This window comes from Triticum dicoccoides, chromosome 2B (assembly GCF_002162155.2).
Source record: "Triticum dicoccoides isolate Atlit2015 ecotype Zavitan chromosome 2B, WEW_v2.0, whole genome shotgun sequence".
Lineage (NCBI taxonomy): Eukaryota > Viridiplantae > Streptophyta > Magnoliopsida > Poales > Poaceae > Triticum > Triticum dicoccoides.
This window is the reverse complement of record NC_041383.1, coordinates 406,569,852-406,588,062: the sequence shown is the minus strand read 5'-3', so window position 1 is coordinate 406,588,062 and position 18,211 is coordinate 406,569,852. Positions and strand designations below refer to the sequence as shown.

Below are 18,211 nucleotides of genomic sequence, written 5' to 3'. Positions count from 1 at the left end.
TGCTTCTCCCCCACACTTCTTTATTTCTCCGTGCCCCTTCCGCATGCGCTTCGCGCGCCATTGGCGCTTTGCTCTCCTCTTATTTCTTCATTGGAGGGTTTGGATGGACTTCGCCGTTCTTTCCCAACAAAAATGGAAAGGGTTGTATCACATTGAGATGTCGATTTGTTTTCCGCCCCAAATGAGATGGGGAATTAGTCACCTCTGTCCCTTCATCTTTTTGAAAGGAATCGAGGCCCAGCCCGGCTCGCGTCGTTCCAACAACCGACAGGGAGCACCTCAGTATACGATCGCGCGCAGTAACTGGGAGTCCTATTACACCTAAGGCCAACTTCCATTCACCAAACCCAGGTTCATCTCATGTAGTGATTGTGGACTCGTACAAGGATATGGAGTCAACGGTTGATGTATCATACTTGACCCTGTCTTTCGTAGCATGCATTCCCATCTGTGTTGCAACAGATTCGGTAAGCTACGTGTCCGGTGCACGGAAAACTGCCTTCGGTCTCCCAACCTTACTCATGGCAACCTTCCGGCCGCCCAACGACCTATAACGCTAGTCACTACTCCCACTGGGGCTAGGAAGTAAGCCCCACAACCCAAATCGGCGAAGAACAAATAGAATTTGCTACAAAAGCCAGCTAATGGGGGTATTCCTGCGTATGAGAACATTGTAATGGAGAAGGCAATAGCCGAAATAGGATTCGTTTTGGCTAGAGCGCCCAAATCCGCTATATATTTGACACGGGTTTGCCGTAATGCTGGAACTATGGCAAATGCATCTATCGTCATTGATGCATAAATAAATATACCAATTAGTAGTGATTGAATTCCTTCTATGGTTCCACATGAGAAACCAGTACGAATATAACATACATGTCCAATCGAACTATGAGCTAGAGGTCTTTTGACTTTCGTTTGGGCAATGACGGCCAGTGCTCCTAAGATCATAGAAGCAATGCTGCAGAAAAAGTAGGAAAATGGACTGAAATTGTTGGATAAGTGGATTTGCAGTATCTCAACAATCAGAACAGTGAATATTCCATCATCCAAACTAAGCTTCCTCAGATCCTAACCCATTGGTCATTATCGAGCCTCGTGACTCCGGCTGTGTTGATATATTCGTATTACCTGTTATCATTCTATCTATCTGGTTATTGCTTTATGTGTTGGTTGGTATTTCACTATTTAAGTAATACAGTTACTGATTCTATTGACTGAAGGATTGCTATTGCTGACATCTTCTGTGATGGAAGCCGAGGGAAAGGCCACCAAGAGATTCGGGTGGGTCGGCCTTCTATATTACCTAGTCATAGGTTTCTATTTTGTTAGTTCTACCGGAGATAGGTATGGAAGCCACTATGAGTATATATCCAGGTATGATTCTAACTTCACCTCACGCCATAAACGGAATCCCTATCATGAGCGCAACTGTATTTACAAGTTCAGTAGCCTGAGTGAGCTTTCTCCTCAATATGGATGTGGTGATTGTTCATAAACTCCTTGAAAATCAGACAGACTTATTATCAGTGCTCCAAGCTCCATGTGTTCTAGGGCTAAGACTAAGTTGGTGTAGGCTCCCCTTATCCTTCCTTTGGCATTCGCCGATCGATTTCTAAATGAGTGGAATTTCGATTCTCTAACTGCTCAAATAGCAATGGTTTCCTGTTCCGCATTGACCCTAGGATTGGCGGCTTGGCTTAAAGAATATGGGATTCTCTTTCTGGTGGAAAATGGCATCTGAAAATGAGACTGACACCTACTTTTCGAATTGTCAGAGGCTATGAGATCCACTTTCTTTTGGAAAGGAGAAGGGAGAAGCAGCATTTCAACTATGTGAGGATGGACTCTAGACCCACTCGTTCTGATTCGGTGATTGCAATTTCTCAAAATGGATCATAAAGTTGATCCTGTTTACTAACTCACTCTCGAAGTAGAAGTACCGGACCAGGTAACCAGAAGATAAGGCCTCTCGGCAAGACTGGACTAGTTTAACATGGCTATCTAGTGGAACACTATATATATAGGACTTGTAGAGCTTGAAAAAGCTTGTTTTGGTCTTTTTTTCTCTTTTTTGGGCACTGAACTTCATAGACAGACTTACCAACTGATGAGCCAAAGTAGCAAATTTCTTCTTCCAGGGAGGGGCGGACTCTACGTTGGTAGATCGAACTTTCATTTCTTCCTTCCATTTCATCTGTTCAAGTAGTCTCCTTTTCAAGTAGATACGCTTTGATACCAGACTGGTGTGCATTCTATGCTTACCCAGCGAGCGAAGGAGCGAGCCAACTCCTCTTTCCGGTAGAGCCAATTCCTTTGAAGAATTGTTTACTTTCTTGTCTTTCCTCCAGTGAATAGAGTGGAAGACCAGGTATCTTCGTAGTTGGCTCTGGAATGATTGCTTGCAGGATTTCATATTTTCCAGTGATCAGCTTAGTTGGAAGAGATAGATAGGAGAAGCGAATGCCAGATGCGCGGTGTGCCAATCAATCCAATTTCGTGAGATTGAGTCAAGATAAGAAGGCAAAATTCTTTGGAGTAAAGTCGCCTGGAAGAAAGAATAGGAGTTGATCTAGCTATAGTATAGATAGAGTGTCAGATGAAATGCTTGACAAGGCAAGGAAACAGAACTTCCACATCCTCTGTTCACACTACCTGGATTGGAATTGGTTCTATCGAGATATACTGACTTGAAACAGGAATTTCTTGGTAACTGCTGCTTCTTTGAAGCAAGTGCTTTCGGGTTGGCTCTTCTGATATGTGTATTTGCAACCCATACGGAACAATTTCATTGATGAAATATGGATGGCTATTCTCCACATTTGCCAGCACAGTGCACTTTTTCTTCTATTTCGTGATTCCTTTCTTTCTGTCGCCATTTGAAAATGGATTTCTCCTCCTGGTTTTAGTCACACACGTCTTTTCCACCTAGGAAGGATGCCCCTATGATCATTCCATGCTCTGCCTTCGCCCGAGCGGTCCCCAGGGAAGGAAGCCAATAATGGGAGTGTTAGGGCGGAACTTCATTAATGAAAGGATTTGCACTGCCCCACCGTGCCGCAGGGACGAACTTCAATAGCCCATCATAGCACTCTCAGTCAGGGGGTTAGGGAACTCTTGAAGATATCGATAGAATAACATTTCTTTTTCATAAGTTTCAGTGGACGCAGAGCCAACAAGTGAAGTTTTTCAGCGTAAGGTCAGGTTACAGAAAGGCCTATTTTGATAAACAAGGCATTGCAAACAAATAGGTAGAGCAGAGAGCTAACCTAAGGAGCGAGCTTGTTGTAGTTGGTCTAAAGGGGGAAATAAAGGACTGTCCCGCTACTACTTCCTTGATTCCCGGGAAAGAAGGAAGACCGAGGGTAACTAACTCTTCCTTCTGAAAAATCTATATCCCAGCTCGTTTTCATCGAGCCTTCCCCCCGTTTGGAGTATAGCCAAGTGGTAAGGCATCGGTTTTTGGTACCGGCATGCAAAGGTTCGAATCCTTTTACTCCAGAGCATAGTTATTCTAGAAAATAGAAAAAGAAAAAGAAAGTCTCATCCCTACCCTAATAAATAAATGAAAGTAGATTTACATTATTTTTGTATTTCTAGGGGGAATGTTGAGGCAAACTTACGATGCTGACAAGCTGGTTAGGTGCCGAGTTGGATTAGACATCACAGGTATCAGTTTAAGAATTGGGAAGAGGTTAAGAACCTAGTGGAATCCACTACGAGGGGAAGTGCTAAAGTGAAGAAAAGCCCCAATTTTGGAGAGGATTGCATAATTGGAGAGTAGAATTGGAGCAAAGCCGTGATCTGGTAGGCGACTGGTACAAGTGCTAGACTGGAGCTAGATAAGAAGCATTGAGCAGGAACTTGAGCAATTCCAGAAACCTTAGAAGAAACTGGATATATGGCAACAAGAAGGGCTTAGCCAGAATCTTGAAACAGGTATGATACCGGCACATATCAGCCTGATGTGATGTACCTGAATTCATTCGTGTTCTGTGGAGTCTTTCTTTTAATATTCTTATTTTTTCTCAGTTTAATTAGGAAGCAAATGCGGTTTCAAGATGAACTCAACCTCGAAAAGGAATTCAATTAGCCGTGCAGTTAGCCCTTTGATCTTGAATAATTGGTTGAAATGGATATTGCCTGTCACTTGAAAATAAGGTTGTTTCATTTAGAATTCAGCAAGTTTCTTAGAAAATTGTTGTTAAACAAGTTGACGTTCCACTGGGAATGGAATAACAAAGGCTTTTGGCAGTTTGTGGATCGAGATGTGATTCGCTTTTTGAGTAATAGTTTCTTTCATTTGGTGTGCTCTTCCTGGAGCCGGTAATAGGAAAAATTTGGTGCATTCTACTTTGCTGTTATGGTATTTACAATCCTTGAATTGTTTGAACCTGACTCTCATTATCTGTCTTCATGGTCTTGAGGGTATTTTGGATATCATGGAGGTAACTGACGATGAATTCGTCTCTTGCCTCACCGATCTGAACACGGAGTTTCCGAAGCTACAAGAGTGCTTGGTTAAACGGTGCCATTAAGTTTCAACTGTCTTTAAACTTACTACTTCAAGTGCAATTATCAACTCCTTGCAAAATTGTTGGCTTTCTCATCTACAAAAGGCAACTCTGGTATTCAAGGAAACAGATAATTAGGTTCCTCTCACTACGTCAACTAAAGCAACTGCATCTGGAGCACTTACCAGGGAAAATCGAATAAATAATGACGTAGTACGAGGGGATTTTTTTTCTCACTATTGCCATCCTGTGTTCAGTTCCAATTTCGTAGTAGGAGACAGACTCAAAGTCAATAGATTCCTGTCCTTTTCTATAGAAATAGGCTTGGTCAACTGCTTAAAAAAGAGGTGACCCGAATGATTTCAATGAATTGCTATTTGGTCAGATTGGAACAATTGGATTCGAAAGGAAAGAAAGACTATGAACGAAGAGGGCCGCCCGTGATCGATTGGATTCGGCAAATAAAGTAGAGGGCCCGCCCGTGTCACCACCAGTCCACCGAACCAGCTGTAGATCGCTAACTCTCTTGTCGACGCCCGGGACTTATGTACGAGTTAAGAATGAATTGTTCCCGAGTAGAGAGGGTAGGATAAGGATTCAGTAAGAAGGAGAGTCTACTTATGGAAATGCCATCCTCTCTTTCCTCAGTAACGGAGTGACTAGCTACCCCGACTTTTTATTCCAGTTCCATTCTTACTGGTGCAGGAGTCCAAAGTGCATCTTCCAACTCCCTAACTGCGTCTTCCATGAAGTTCGGGAGACCCCTCACGCGCCGCTGCCCGTGAGACTCGCCTTTGTACACTTTGCGCACCCCTTCGACTAGACCCCGCTACTACCTCGTATCCAAATACCTGCGATCTAGCTCATTCTTTTTTAAGCCCTGCAAGCCTAATAGAACCTTGTTTCCTGGGCCAAGTCAGCCTATAAGTAAGTAGGGCTGAAGACAATTTGTTTGTTAGTTTTTCAATCTTCTTCCTTCTATGCTTAGAGTAAGTGGAAATGACCTCCTTGATCAGCAAGTAAGCGAGCGGTAGTTCAGTCTTCGACAAGTGAGGCCGAATAGCCCCAGGTGTACTTTTCCTTCTAAACTAGCTGCTCTCGCTTGACTCTTCTAGTGAGCAAGCAAACTGGTCGGGGAACAGGGTCGGATCAAAGTAAGGAATGGAATAGCACTCAGTCATTGAAGGTAAGCCAGAAACAGGGGTTGTCCTCTCCCTTACTTAAGTCCTAGTCCATCTTTTCGTGCCCCAAAGGAGAAATCAAGCAATAATGAGGGAACTTGACCCACACCTGACGAAAGAGTTTGGTTGCTCGAAGGAAGCAGAAGCAAAACCTGCTTTCTTTCTGTCCCAACCTCCAAGGGTTCCTCCCTATATGACATAGTCCATTGGATTGGGGCAATGGTACGCACCTATGTTTGGTGTCCCCTCTCTCACTTCCTCGTCAGATCCTGGTCCCAAAGGGCAATACATTGAGTCGGAAAGACGGGGGGCTTTCGTAAATTCCATTCTGTAGCCGAACTAGCCCCTGGATCAGCTCTCATAGTGGGAGAATCAGAGTCAAGTTAGGCGCAAAATAGGGGGTTGACATCATTCGTTGTGATTGGATCAATCAGACTCCCCCACAGGAAATGCCAAGGGGCGCCCTTTCTCATTATCATCTACCGCCCATTTCTTCATCATCTGCTGCTGCCTTAAGTGCGTAAAGTAGGCTCAGCTTCTTAGGTTTCTAAATATCTTGTAGTAGCCGAAGGTAGTCCAGTCCACTTGTTAGATTGAATTGAATCTTATATAACCTACGTAGCTAAAGAGAAAATCATAATAGTCTAAGTGGACCTCTTAAAGGTATAAATAAGTAGACATTAGTCTTACTGGTTCGGTCTTTTTCTTTTTTTGTTATGATGCCCACATTTCATACTTCTCAATTCTTATTTATTCAAGGGTTCGTATGTACTGAGTGACTCTAGGTCTATTCAGATGCAGCTTCAAGAGAGCTTTATTCGGCCTTTGTATGACCGTCTTCCCTTCCTGTCTATCTCCTTCGGTCAGGTAGTTCTGCTTCCGATGCTGGAGGAGCAGGGTGGGATAGAAGGGTAGTTTTTGAGTTCGAGATGTCTGAGCTTGGAGGTTCCGCTTCTCTAATGTGATAATAAAGAAACAAGCAACGCCGCTCCCGTGCGCTCATCCCTTGCTTGTTCTTGAGCGCTAGTCATTCATCCCTAGCTGGGTTCTTGGGATATCTTGATTCTCTTTATGATGATGTAAGGGTCGGCAACAATGAATAAGGAATCGATCGGAAGTTCGCGCCAATCGATCTTCTGTAGGAGTAGGAGGTAGCGCGAATCCCCTCTTTCTTCGTTTAGAAGAGTGCTGGACCTCCACAACGTCAAACCATAGAACACAGCTCATTTCGGTCGAACCCTAGGAAAGACGACTTTACCTTTTTCGTAGATAGTCTGAGTTCGAGCTACTGTAGTCTCCCCCGTTGACCTTCTTTTTTAGATAGAATCCTCAATGAGTGGAAAGGACTCCTAGACTTGCTCCACAGTACTATACCATACAGAGCCGCACCCTTGTGATATGATAAGAAGAAAAGGGGCCAGGCCGCCCTCTTTTCTTTTCCGCACCAAGCCTTCTTGTAAAATCGGGTGTATAGCTCAGTTGGTAGAGCATTGGGCTTTTAACCTAATGGTCGCAGGTTCAAGTTCTGCTATACCCAAAAAAAAACCACTCTTGTATTCGCAAGGATGCATAGTAGCCTTCAAAGAGCACTCTTTGGCCTTGAGAAAAGCCCCTTTCTCATCAACATCTCGACTTCGCTCGTTGTTTGAGGTCAGTATAAAGGAGATCAGATCTGTCCCGGGAATCTAAGGATACAGAAATATGGAATCGAGCACAGATTATAGGAAACAAGCAAACAGAACAGGTTGGATCCCATCTTTAACTGCACAGAGCAGCAGCCTACTATTGATTGATGATCTTACCTTCCTGAGAGTCGAGGAACAGCAGATGAGATAGCCGAAAGGGGGGACCCCGGGTAATAGGTTTCCTTTTCCGGTTTAGGCTTGAGAGAAATCAGGAACTGAACTGAGCACTCCACAAGTATGGATTGGATTGGATTTTTTCATTCTGATACCAACTTTCATGCTGGAAGATAAGGTTGCCATACTGGGAAAGGGGGAAAGGAAATAGGATCCCCTCTCTTCTCTACAGGAATGAACTTCTCCTCGCCGACCACTGGCACTATACTTAGGTTAGGCGCAATAGGTGACTTAGGTTGGGTTGTCTGGATCAATCCTACAACGAATAGCTCTCTTTCCTTTTAATGGAACACTCACTAGATTCTGCTAAATAAGGATAACTGCAAAGATAAGCCGGGTCATCCGAAAATCAAGGAAATATTTCCTTGATTTTCTGCATGGCATATTTCCTATCATTTCACAACCTACTTTTTTTCCTAGTTAGATACTATAGCACCTTCCCTTCATGGGGAGATGTTTATATACCATCTAAATTCATTCATTCATTCATTACTTACTTGCTCTTCTTTCCCAGTGATCGGAATAGGGATTTCCATGGATTGTAGGCCCTCGATTGTAATGATGGTATCAATGAAAGATGAAATAACATGATACTATTTAAAGCAATGGTTGATAGAGCAAGGTCTAACCTTGATTGGGTAGACCGAGAAGCAAACCACTAAGCAACTGGACTGCAGCCCCGAGAAAACAAGCAGTTCGGAAAAACAAGTCACGAATACGGTGGCGATGCAGCAACGATACGCATTCCCGCAAGGGGTAGTGAAAAGCCATTAGGGGGAAGAGATAGGTTTCTTATTCTAAGCCAAATTACTATACCATAAGGAGATTACCATTATGAGATGACACTTGAGAGGGCACTTTAAAGTGATTGAACCCACTTTCCATGTTAGTTTAAGAACAATATCGCTAGGGACCAAAGTAGTGAAAACGGCAGCTCCATTTTCCAAAACTTTCTGTCTCATAAGACTGTGAAACCACACAATTTGACATTCCCCTTGGGAAATAGGGAAAAACAGGCTCCGGATTCCGATAACTTATGTCCCGCCTAGTGGAAAAGTACACAATTGACTAAGAAGATTGGAAGGTGGTACGAAAATACTCATCGAGTCTTTCATTCCAGCAGTCATGATATAGCGTCTAGCTTTGACCGCTCTTAAGGTGCCCGCACTCTTGGCTTGAATCGCCGACTTGTGTTTCGGTTTAACCGAAAAGCAGAATCCTATCATTTCACTACTCGACAGAGGCTCCTCATTCATCCATCGGATAGGACGCCCCATCTATGGACCAAGAGAACGAGATATTTACTTTTTTTACATCTGTAACTACATTCTCACATTTCTTTTTTGATCTCATGACTTTTTATGCGATCGGAAAACGAATGAGATCAGAAAGATAGGCGGACGACTTGACCATAAGGTCGGATGTTTCCGTGAGCAGTAAGCAGCGGATCTCCCCTTTTTGGGGGAAAGCTGGTTAAACAAAACTAGGGATAGCTAGCAGGTATTTTCTGAAGGTTCAAAAAGAAGGTATTTCAAAAGGGCTTTGGCAAAGGAGGATCACCTTGCCTGCTTTCCTTGTCCTCCGTTCATCGATATCCTATACTGGATACCTTTGCCTTTTCCAAGTGGAGGCAGTAGGCTATTCTCGTTCTTAGCTTTATACGCCGAAACATGCCATTGCGTAGGCTCGTAGGCGTAATTCGTATTCGTATTTGTTATTGGCGTACGTAATTTCCTTACTACGTCTATCGCTCGTAGGAATATCTCTAAATAGGAATCGTAGTCCTCGTATGTACATCTTTCGTATTGTGATAAAGCACCTATGCCGCTAGAAATAGTAGCGCCTTAAAGAAGGCGTTTCAGGTTCTTTTTCCCCTGGTTTGTATCAGAGCTGACCACTGATAATAGGCAAAATGAAACATTTGGTGTGTTTTAATTCATTCTCAATCTTGTTTCCCCTTGCGCTCCGAGGGAAATAAAGGGGAAATCACTGATTCATTTGGAGCTGTTTTCTAACTGACTCATTGACATGAGAGATTGGATGCGATGCGCCAGTCACTCGTACTATAGCGGACAAAGGTCACCGGCAAACGACCGTTCCACAATGGAACCTGGCACTACTGTTTGCCCTAAGGGCCGACCCACCTTTTCAGAGAAACAGACACATGACATCACTATATTACGCATTTTCGAGATAAGAAAGTGGAGAATGCACTCTTCCCTTTATACATTTTAAACTCATGTTCATGGTCTGTTTTATTCCCAATTGTTGCCCGTGTGAAAAGAAAGAAGAGAAATTTGGCCATGTTTCCCGAGAGAGATTGCCTTCTCTCAGGCCAGCAGTCTTATACTTATAGTCGACTGCTCTATGACGATCTGACCTCTTTCCTGGGCTCTGCTTGCTCGTCTACGCTCCGACCAATTCAGTCCAAATCGAAAAAACGATGTTTCCTTGAAAAAGTCTAAGAAATAGTAGTAATAGTCAAAAAGTGCACTTTTTCCATATATTTAGATTTATAGGGATCCCTATCTTTATCTCTATCCACAGAGATACCTATCTATATAGAGAGAGATTTTTCTCAAAATTGATCTAGACTATCCTCTATCCGGATAGATATGTCCCTAGGAGCGACTAGGCCGATCTTTTTTTATATGTTTTGGCCACGTCTGTTTCTGCTCCGAAGAGGAAGGTTTGGATCTTTCAATCTTATGTCATGAGGGATGTGACCTATGTTAGGTCCATAAGATACCACAGCTTTTAGTGTTCTATGATTCACCTCCGAATAATGAGTAGGTAGTTCGATCCTTTTGATTCTTATCTTCCTAGTAAACGGGGATCCGGAGCAATAGGTCGAATTACTATATAAAGAAGACTTTTCTACAAAAGAACTTATTGTTCGAGTAGGAAGATTTCGGTTTTTCTCCTTCCCTCTTTTCAATAAGAAGAAGTATTTGAAATGAAACAAATTCCTCTTCATTCTGTTGTGCTCAGCGAAGGAACTGCCTAAGCATACTTTTGCGGATCCAAACTTCTTTGTTCTTTCAAAGTCTTCTTCTTGCATATAAGAACGCAACTTTTGCAATTCCTTGGATTTGAGTAGTAAGCGGCATCCCCTCTGAGTTGTGAGTAAGCGGAACCATTCTTTTTTTGTTCTTCTCCAGATTCTGGCTGGTAGGAATTTGCCTCTTCTTTTTCCAACTGATATGGCCGATAGGAATTTGCCTATGATTTTTCCAACTGATATGTCGATATAGAAAGATCTCATTATTTCAAAACCGCGGGTTCTCGCGTCATTTTCTTTAAAAGATATTAGATCACCGTGGGAAACTTTCAAATGAGTAATGGTTACCAGTCCATTATTCAAACAAACCCTTAGATGACTTATCGGCTGCCTTGCTTGAGGAAGAGTGTCACTAAAATGGAGACGAACCGGAATCACATCCGATCTTGTTTCTTGATTGAGTAAAAAAGGGATATATGAAGTTCGCTCTCTTCCTCTGTGCATCTCCCTTATGGGTAAATCCCCATAATAAAGAGACAACTTTCGTGTAGTTTGTGATTTGATGTTACTGTTTCGATTTTCTCTCCGAGAAAGATTTCTTTTAATGGATCTCCTCTTGTTCCTCAATCTTCGGAGAATACGGCGTTGGATTAGAGAAAGTTCTCTGTTCCGAACATTTCCTGGAAGTAGACGACACGTTTTAAATCTTATTGCTGGCATGGCATATTTCATTGAATCAGTCTTTTTCGCCACATCGCGTATAAAGGGAATCGAACCCAACTCTTCCACGAACCCCCCACGAATGGCCCTCCCTTAATTCAATGAACTATGAGAATTCCTTTTTTCGTTTTTTTCTTTTTAGTTCTCATAAGTCCTTGATATACTAGCAGAAACTCAATACTTTACCGACTGCGTCACAGTGCTCAGGTAAAGTGGTAGTGGTTGAAAGCGAGCGGAAATGTCAGTGTTTTCTGTGCGTTACGATAGTAGTGGTGAAAGAAAATCCAATTCAAATATCTCAACGTAAAAGGAAAATCGTTTCACTTTGAAAGGAAAGCTAGCTATATGAGATCGAAATCACTCTATCTACGATATTCATTGCACCATGATTGAAGGACAATGAGGGGCAGGTTATATTCCCTTTCTTCTGATCGATTGAGCTCAAAGGCAAAAGGCACTAAAGATGTTTAATATGTTTCATCAGAATTACTATTGACATCGACTCGTCCGAGAGATTAGCAAGCACCTCAGGGTTGTGAGAAATCCATCCCCAAAACCCAGAATTGGATCTATTCTTTTCACTTTCTTTCCCAAACAATGTATCTGTTGATACCAGAATTGCTTATATTGCTCGCCCTAAGATGGAAAATGCGATAGAACCCACTTTACATACCTCCATAGGAGGAGATCCCTTAGAAGAGAGTGAAACAGGCAGTAAGGCAATTCACAAGCCATAGAGAACGAAACTCGGAAGAAGATCTAGTTTTAAGTCAGCTAGGAAGACCTCTTTCTTAAATTAAAGGGAAGGGGTCCACATAAGCCCCAATTATTCCCTAGCTTGTTAATCCAACATATCAGTTGGTGTGTCTGAATAAGAAAGAGTTGGGCGATGGTTTTAGAAAACCCGAAACTAGCCATGCCCTAAAGAAAGTGAATTCCAATCTACGTGAATCACGAAAGAAGCAAAGCCGGTCAAAGAATCGATTATATGCCTTCTCTTTCCATAAGACCGATAGCCTTAGTAACATAACGCACAGAAGGAATAGAAGACAGAGCGAGGGGATATGTCACGAGCAAAAGGGATGAACAACTACCCCTGTATACGTAGCTTTGTGTAATAGGGGGAATGACTGTTGAGTCAAAAAGCTGAGTGAGAAGGAAGCAAAGGATCGGTTGTGGCGGGATACGAAGTGCTCTGCTAAGCCAATACGAATGTTTACATACGAACCCACACCAATACATACGAGTAGTAGGGGTATGGAAATTCTCATCAATTAAAGGTTAGGGCTCGGTTTCCGGTTGACTTTTCGAATCCTATCCTCTGTTTTTGGTTAAACCAATTAAATAGGAGTATCCACCCAACTTTCATATGTTGTTGTTCCTATACGCTAACGGGTTCATCTTTATAGGCAAAGATTTCATTTGTATTCCAATTCGTACGTATACCCCATCGCTTTGTTTACCATCCCTATCGTCTCGAATAAGGTTTCCTAGCCTAGCCCATCTCGGTGTCAGCTACCGAAAGAGAAAATTGGTCTAAGGGCAGCATCTACTCGTTCATCGCTTGCCTCACATCGAAAGAGGCATGGCTTCTCTCTTCACTCACTCCCCTGTTTGCCAGCTTCAATATCATGGAAGAAGGTGTTCAAAGAACATAGTTTCACATCTACATTTTCTCCATTTGATATTGATCAATAATTCACTTATAGAAATAGAATAGAATAGAAATATCAAGAGAAACACTCTTCTTTCCGAAGATCCATTTCTAGTGGGACATCGTTCATAGGGAGCGCACATCCAATGCGCCCTCTATTCTTCACTCTTCACTCTTGTGCTCGATATCCTCTTCAACAAGGATTTTCGGCTCCAATCCCTTTATTTTTCCAAAGGTAAAAGATGGAACAGACCGAATCCAAGCCATATAATTGCTTGATGCTCAAGAGTGCTTAGTTGGAAAAGAGTTTTCTATGTCGTTCAAACTAATTCTCGATTTAGAATTCTATAACAAAAAAAAGAAACAATCAATTAATCTATCTCACCTATATTATGAAGCAGCTGCTAGGCCTGATAGCGAAGTGAGCTTTGTGACTTTTAGTAGGGTTGTATCGTCCATCTTCAACATTCATCCATAAGACTTATTTATTCGATTCATTGTATCTCGAACAGAGGTAAGTCCAGCTTCCTCCTCTTTTCTTTCTTTTTGTTAGTGGCTTTCTCTTTTTAGAAGTCGAACTCTAGACTTGGCAAAAGTCCTATCCTTTCTTGTAGCAGAGCTACGTCCTAATTGATTGTATCATGCTCTTTCGGGTCGAGGCACCTCTAATGTAATCTTTGTCCAGAGGAAGGAGGACTTTCACAAAAAAACAAAAGTTGTATGCCAAAAAGAGCCAATGTGAATTTAGGTTCAAAAGGATCAATAGCACATGACGAAGTTCAAGTGTCTTCTCTTCAAGAGAATAGAGCATAATTGTAGGATTATATGGATATCAGTGCTTTTATTCAATTCCTGAGGCACTCTTCAACGATTGAGGAGATTCCCGAGGCAGTCTTAGTGCTATCGTCAGGGTCACCAGCCTACTGTACCCCTTATTCTGGCTTAGCCTTGCTTAAACAGAAGAGGCTTGGTTAGCATCCTTTCTATCAGGTGTTGTTCTCTGCTACCAACAATTCTTTAAGTACGCGGTGAAGTAAATAATAGTGCACTTGCTGACAGTAGAACCCCCAAGAAATCTCACAGTATAGGCCGATATCTTTGTGCAATGTCATTTACAAGCTATGCTCCAAAGTCTTGGCAAATAGGCTGAGAGAAGTACTGGATGAGATCATTTCCGAGGACTTATTAAATAGGGGTGCTTTTTCTATGAATATAATCAATTCCATAATGCTATCCGCTTTGACGAAGCAAATCAGATGACGGGCGATCTACGCCTCGAAAAGGAGAAGAAGTGGTTCTCGATACTGAGCAAAAAGTCACTTTCTATGTAGAAAGTAGGAAACCAAGGAAGCAGGCATTGGCAAAGAGTGAATCTTTATCCGATCCTGTAATGGCTCAATCCAATCCAACAACGGTACTTCCAAAGGCTCCTCGGCTAAGAAAAATAATAGTTGTATTGGCAAGGCATGAAAGGGATTTTCTAATGCTATCCGAAGATGAATCGGAATACGGAACTGGAAGCCGTAGCCCAGAACCTTTAGCTTGAGCGGAAGGGGAGGAAACCGGCTATTCGAACTGGCGGGTGGGTGGATACCCTAGTGCTTATTGCTTTGTCGGAGCAGGGGCGGAGAGGATTCATTAGTTTGACAACACAAGGATGTCATGTGGAGAAAGAGAATGGAACTATTCTCCGGGTACTGGTACCGCTTAAGCCCAAGCAAGTGAAGAAATCTTGTAAGATGGACTTGATTTACTTTCCTTTCCAAGACCAATACCATATGGTTTGGGTATACCACTATCACCTATCGAAATGAAACACTAACCTGCCCACGACCCCCTATACCGGATACCTTTGCTTTGAAACCAATGACTAGTAGAGGATTTCGAGGAACAACAGCAAAGGGAAGTAGGGATGGGCTTTCCTCGGATTAGTATTCGGATTTCGCTGGTCTTGCCAATGGTTGTTATTCAAAAGAAGGGTTCGCACTGGCAAAGAAGAATATATTTTGTAGTTGTAGCTTTCGAGGAGAAGAAGGATTGAATCAAAGGGACGAGCAAAGGCAAAGCAATGGCATGTTTGGAATTCCATAGAGGAATCCCCAGCAAAGGCCAGGACGCTAACGCTAACGCTATTGATATTCCTAGCGCTTGTTTTCGTAGGATGCCGAGGACTCTTGCTTGAATACAACTAGAGAATTATCAAAAGAATACGACTAGCTCTTTACCGCGGGGATGCGTTGAGAGGAATCAATTGTTTAACTCGGTGACCGGATAGGAGCCGTGACTGTGTGGGTAGCATTATCAAAAGAAGGAAATTCACAGCGCTCTAAATTTCTCTATTTTGATTCTTTTTTTAGGGATTGCGCCGTTACTGTACCTGCTTTCGCTATTGCTGTTCCGCTTTGCCGTTATCCGTCCCTTTGTTAGCATAATAGGAGGGTGCCTTTTTAGCGCAAGACGATGAAATAACAACCTAAGCTTATTGGCATTAGAAAATTGAGAAATCGAATAGATCCCCGGCCGTTGGATAGGAGCACTGTCGTTACCGTGCTTAGAATTGATGAAATTGGATTTCTTACAAAACCCAGGATCTTCCTATTCGTAGTTTTCTTACAAAACCCAGGATCTTCCTATTCGTAGGTGGTATACAACTACCCCTATCCCTATTGTTTTGATACATGGCGTATTGGCTTTTCGTTTTTCTAGCTAAAGATCCATCTTTCCTGGATTAGTGATTACTTCAATCCATACCCCTATGGAATAACAAAAAGCAAGGGCAGAGGGACCTGGATCCGGAACCAAACAATAATTCGTAGGAACCCACACCGGATAGAGGGCCGTCCCTTCCTCTTAAGAGGTGTAATTCTATTTGGGGATGACATTAGATAATCCGAATCGTAGTCCTCGCGGGAATGGTCGCAAAATGCGAAGGAGTTTTGTTGTCGAAGCTTGGGATCTAGATAGGTACCGATCTTGGTGGGGATTTTCCTTTTTTTCTATGGAATTTGTTTCATTCCTTTCATGCACAGATGAACCTTCTGAGCTTTGGAAGTACCTTTACCCTGGAGGATTGTCCCGTGATTGAGGGATTTCTCTACAACTATTGCGATTAAAGAAATATGCAAATCCAAAACAGGGAAGTACGAAACTAAAGGGACTTTCTCTCGATGAACTCCCTAGTTCCTATGTTTGCTTTGAGGCAGTGCTAATTGCTAATGTGTGAACTATCACTATAGAAAAATAGATTGGAATCACTTCTAACATAAAAGATAGGAAAATCTGGCCTATTGGGTGCCGATCCACTCGATCCTATGCTATGCATTTGTGACCAATAGAGGTAAGATCATGAATACAAGATGGCGATGAGTCATGCCAATTTTGGGTAGTGTTGCTCGTACCCTCATTGCATGTTTTCAAATAGGGCATACTGCCTGTGATTTACTATTGAAAAACAAGTCGACAGGAGAACCCGAGTGCAACCAGATAAGAGTTCGCTTTCGAAAGACGACAATGGCAAGTCTCAATCAACTGTCATTAGATCAATAGTAAACAGGAGATTGCTTTGCGTATCACGGATCGAGCACACAATAGAATGCTCGAACTACACTCTCTAGGCAAAAGGCAGGGCAAGTGAGTTCTACACGATATTCGATAATGAAACGAGCCTTCCTCCTTCCGAAACCCCCTCTCCTCGGCCCGGGATAGCGATAGACGTACGAATTCAATCAATGGCGATAATGTCATCCCCTTTCCTTAGATATAAAAGAATCATTCTGAGCGAGTCCATAAGAAGCGACCCGCTTTTTCATCGGTTCCGGGGGAAGACCAAAGATCTTGCGCGGCCAGAAAAACTCAAAAGAGAAAGAGAGGTATGAACTGTGAAAGAAGCCCTCTGACCCACTCTTCCTTCCCCCTACCTACCCATAAGGTAAGTAGGGGCCTCGGCATCTCTATTTCCTTAGAAACCTACTAAAACTACTTCGAGAATCCTATCAATTCGAGAAACAATACAAACCTACCAAAATAAATTACTAGCCTCCCTTTTTGGGTGGCTTCCACTGCTTGTGCGAGTGAGCAATTATATTTAGGATATCTTGGGGTTCTAAGATCTCAAGCAGAGGAAAGTCCCGGGGGAACGTGTTTACCATGAATAGGATCTCCCCAGGCTCAAGGAATGCAAGAAGTCTGTCTATCTTGCATTTTAAGCCAGGGAAATCCTTATATTCTGAGCACTAAATCCACATTTTAAAGGTTTCTTTGTAATTGTCAGGCGGTCCCCCCGCTCCGGAGGAGAAGCTTCTTCTATGGCTATGGCCAAAAGGAGAAATAGTCCTGTTCATTATATGGCTCCTAGAATCCAAGGCATTTCATCGGAATACATCTTGTCTTTTCACCTTTGTAGTCCTATGCATAGTAAGTACTATAGCCCCAATCATAGCAACTAATAAAATCAGACTAGAAACCAAAAACCAGACGGAATAGTAGGTATAAAGTAAATTGCCCAATGTTTCCAAATTAGTCCAACTTCGTACCTTTCCGGCATAAACCGTATATCTCAGAGAGGTCGTATTTCTATGGGTTGGTAGTAATGGAATGGTTTCATTATCTAAAATGAAGAACATTTCCCACCAAAAGATCAGTCCAATAATACCACTCACTGGTAAATAGCGCAATACTTCTTCTTGAATCTCCGCTATTTGAATATTGAACATCATAACCACGAATAGGAATGAAACGGCAATAGCTCCTATATGAACTACTGGGGAGATCATAGCGGAGAAGTCGAGACCTAACAAAATAAGTAAACTAGAAGTGTCGCAAAAGACTAGGATGGGAAACAAAACGGAATGTACCGGATTTTTAGCACGTACAACCATCAAACCAGAGACCAAAGCAGGGCTCGACAAAACAGAAAGTATCATGGTACGTCGTTCTTCCTTGAAATGGAACTTGAATGCTAGAGCAAGAAGACGCATTCAAGTCGATCTATTACAACCAGCGCGGTTGTTCGTATTTCATTTTCTTCTTCCAAGCCGACGCTCTTCTTATAAAAGAAAGCACTCACTGAATTACTTACTGAATCTCGTCTTTCTCTCGGCGCCGAGAATTTTTGATGTGTCCGGGTCGATCAGAGGTTTGGCTTGCTTCTCCCCCACCCTCGCCTATGAAATGGATAACCCTTGTTGCCATAGCAGCAGGATTTTAAGGGCTTCTGTTGAAGCGGAATAGGAGGAAGCCATGCATTCTTGAAAGAATCTCCAAACCCCCCCTTTACCTTCTCT

At 42.6% G+C, this 18,211-nt stretch overlaps 2 protein-coding genes, 1 non-coding gene and 1 pseudogene across 3 annotated transcripts; 1 reads left to right on the top strand and 3 right to left on the bottom strand.

The window, feature by feature from the left end:
* Nucleotides 1–472: 472 nt before the first annotated feature.
* On the bottom strand, nt 473–1,087 carry LOC119360913 (annotated as a pseudogene).
* Nucleotides 1,088–7,159: 6,072 nt separating this feature from the next.
* On the top strand, nt 7,160–7,232 carry TRNAK-UUU. The gene has a single exon. It is a non-coding gene; the product is annotated as a tRNA-Lys (tRNA).
* A 2,969-nt stretch (nt 7,233–10,201) lies between these two features.
* On the bottom strand, nt 10,202–11,275 carry LOC119367763 (ribosomal protein S4, mitochondrial-like). Its single transcript, XM_037633178.1, has one exon. The coding sequence runs from the start codon at nt 11,273–11,275 to the stop codon at nt 10,202–10,204; it is 1,074 nt and encodes a 357-aa protein (XP_037489075.1).
* Nucleotides 11,276–17,296: 6,021 nt separating this feature from the next.
* Nucleotides 17,297–17,854, bottom strand: LOC119363925 (NADH-ubiquinone oxidoreductase chain 6-like). The gene has a single exon (XM_037629293.1). The coding sequence runs from the start codon at nt 17,849–17,851 to the stop codon at nt 17,297–17,299; it is 555 nt and encodes a 184-aa protein (XP_037485190.1). The 5' UTR covers nt 17,852–17,854.
* Nucleotides 17,855–18,211: the final 357 nt, after the last annotated feature.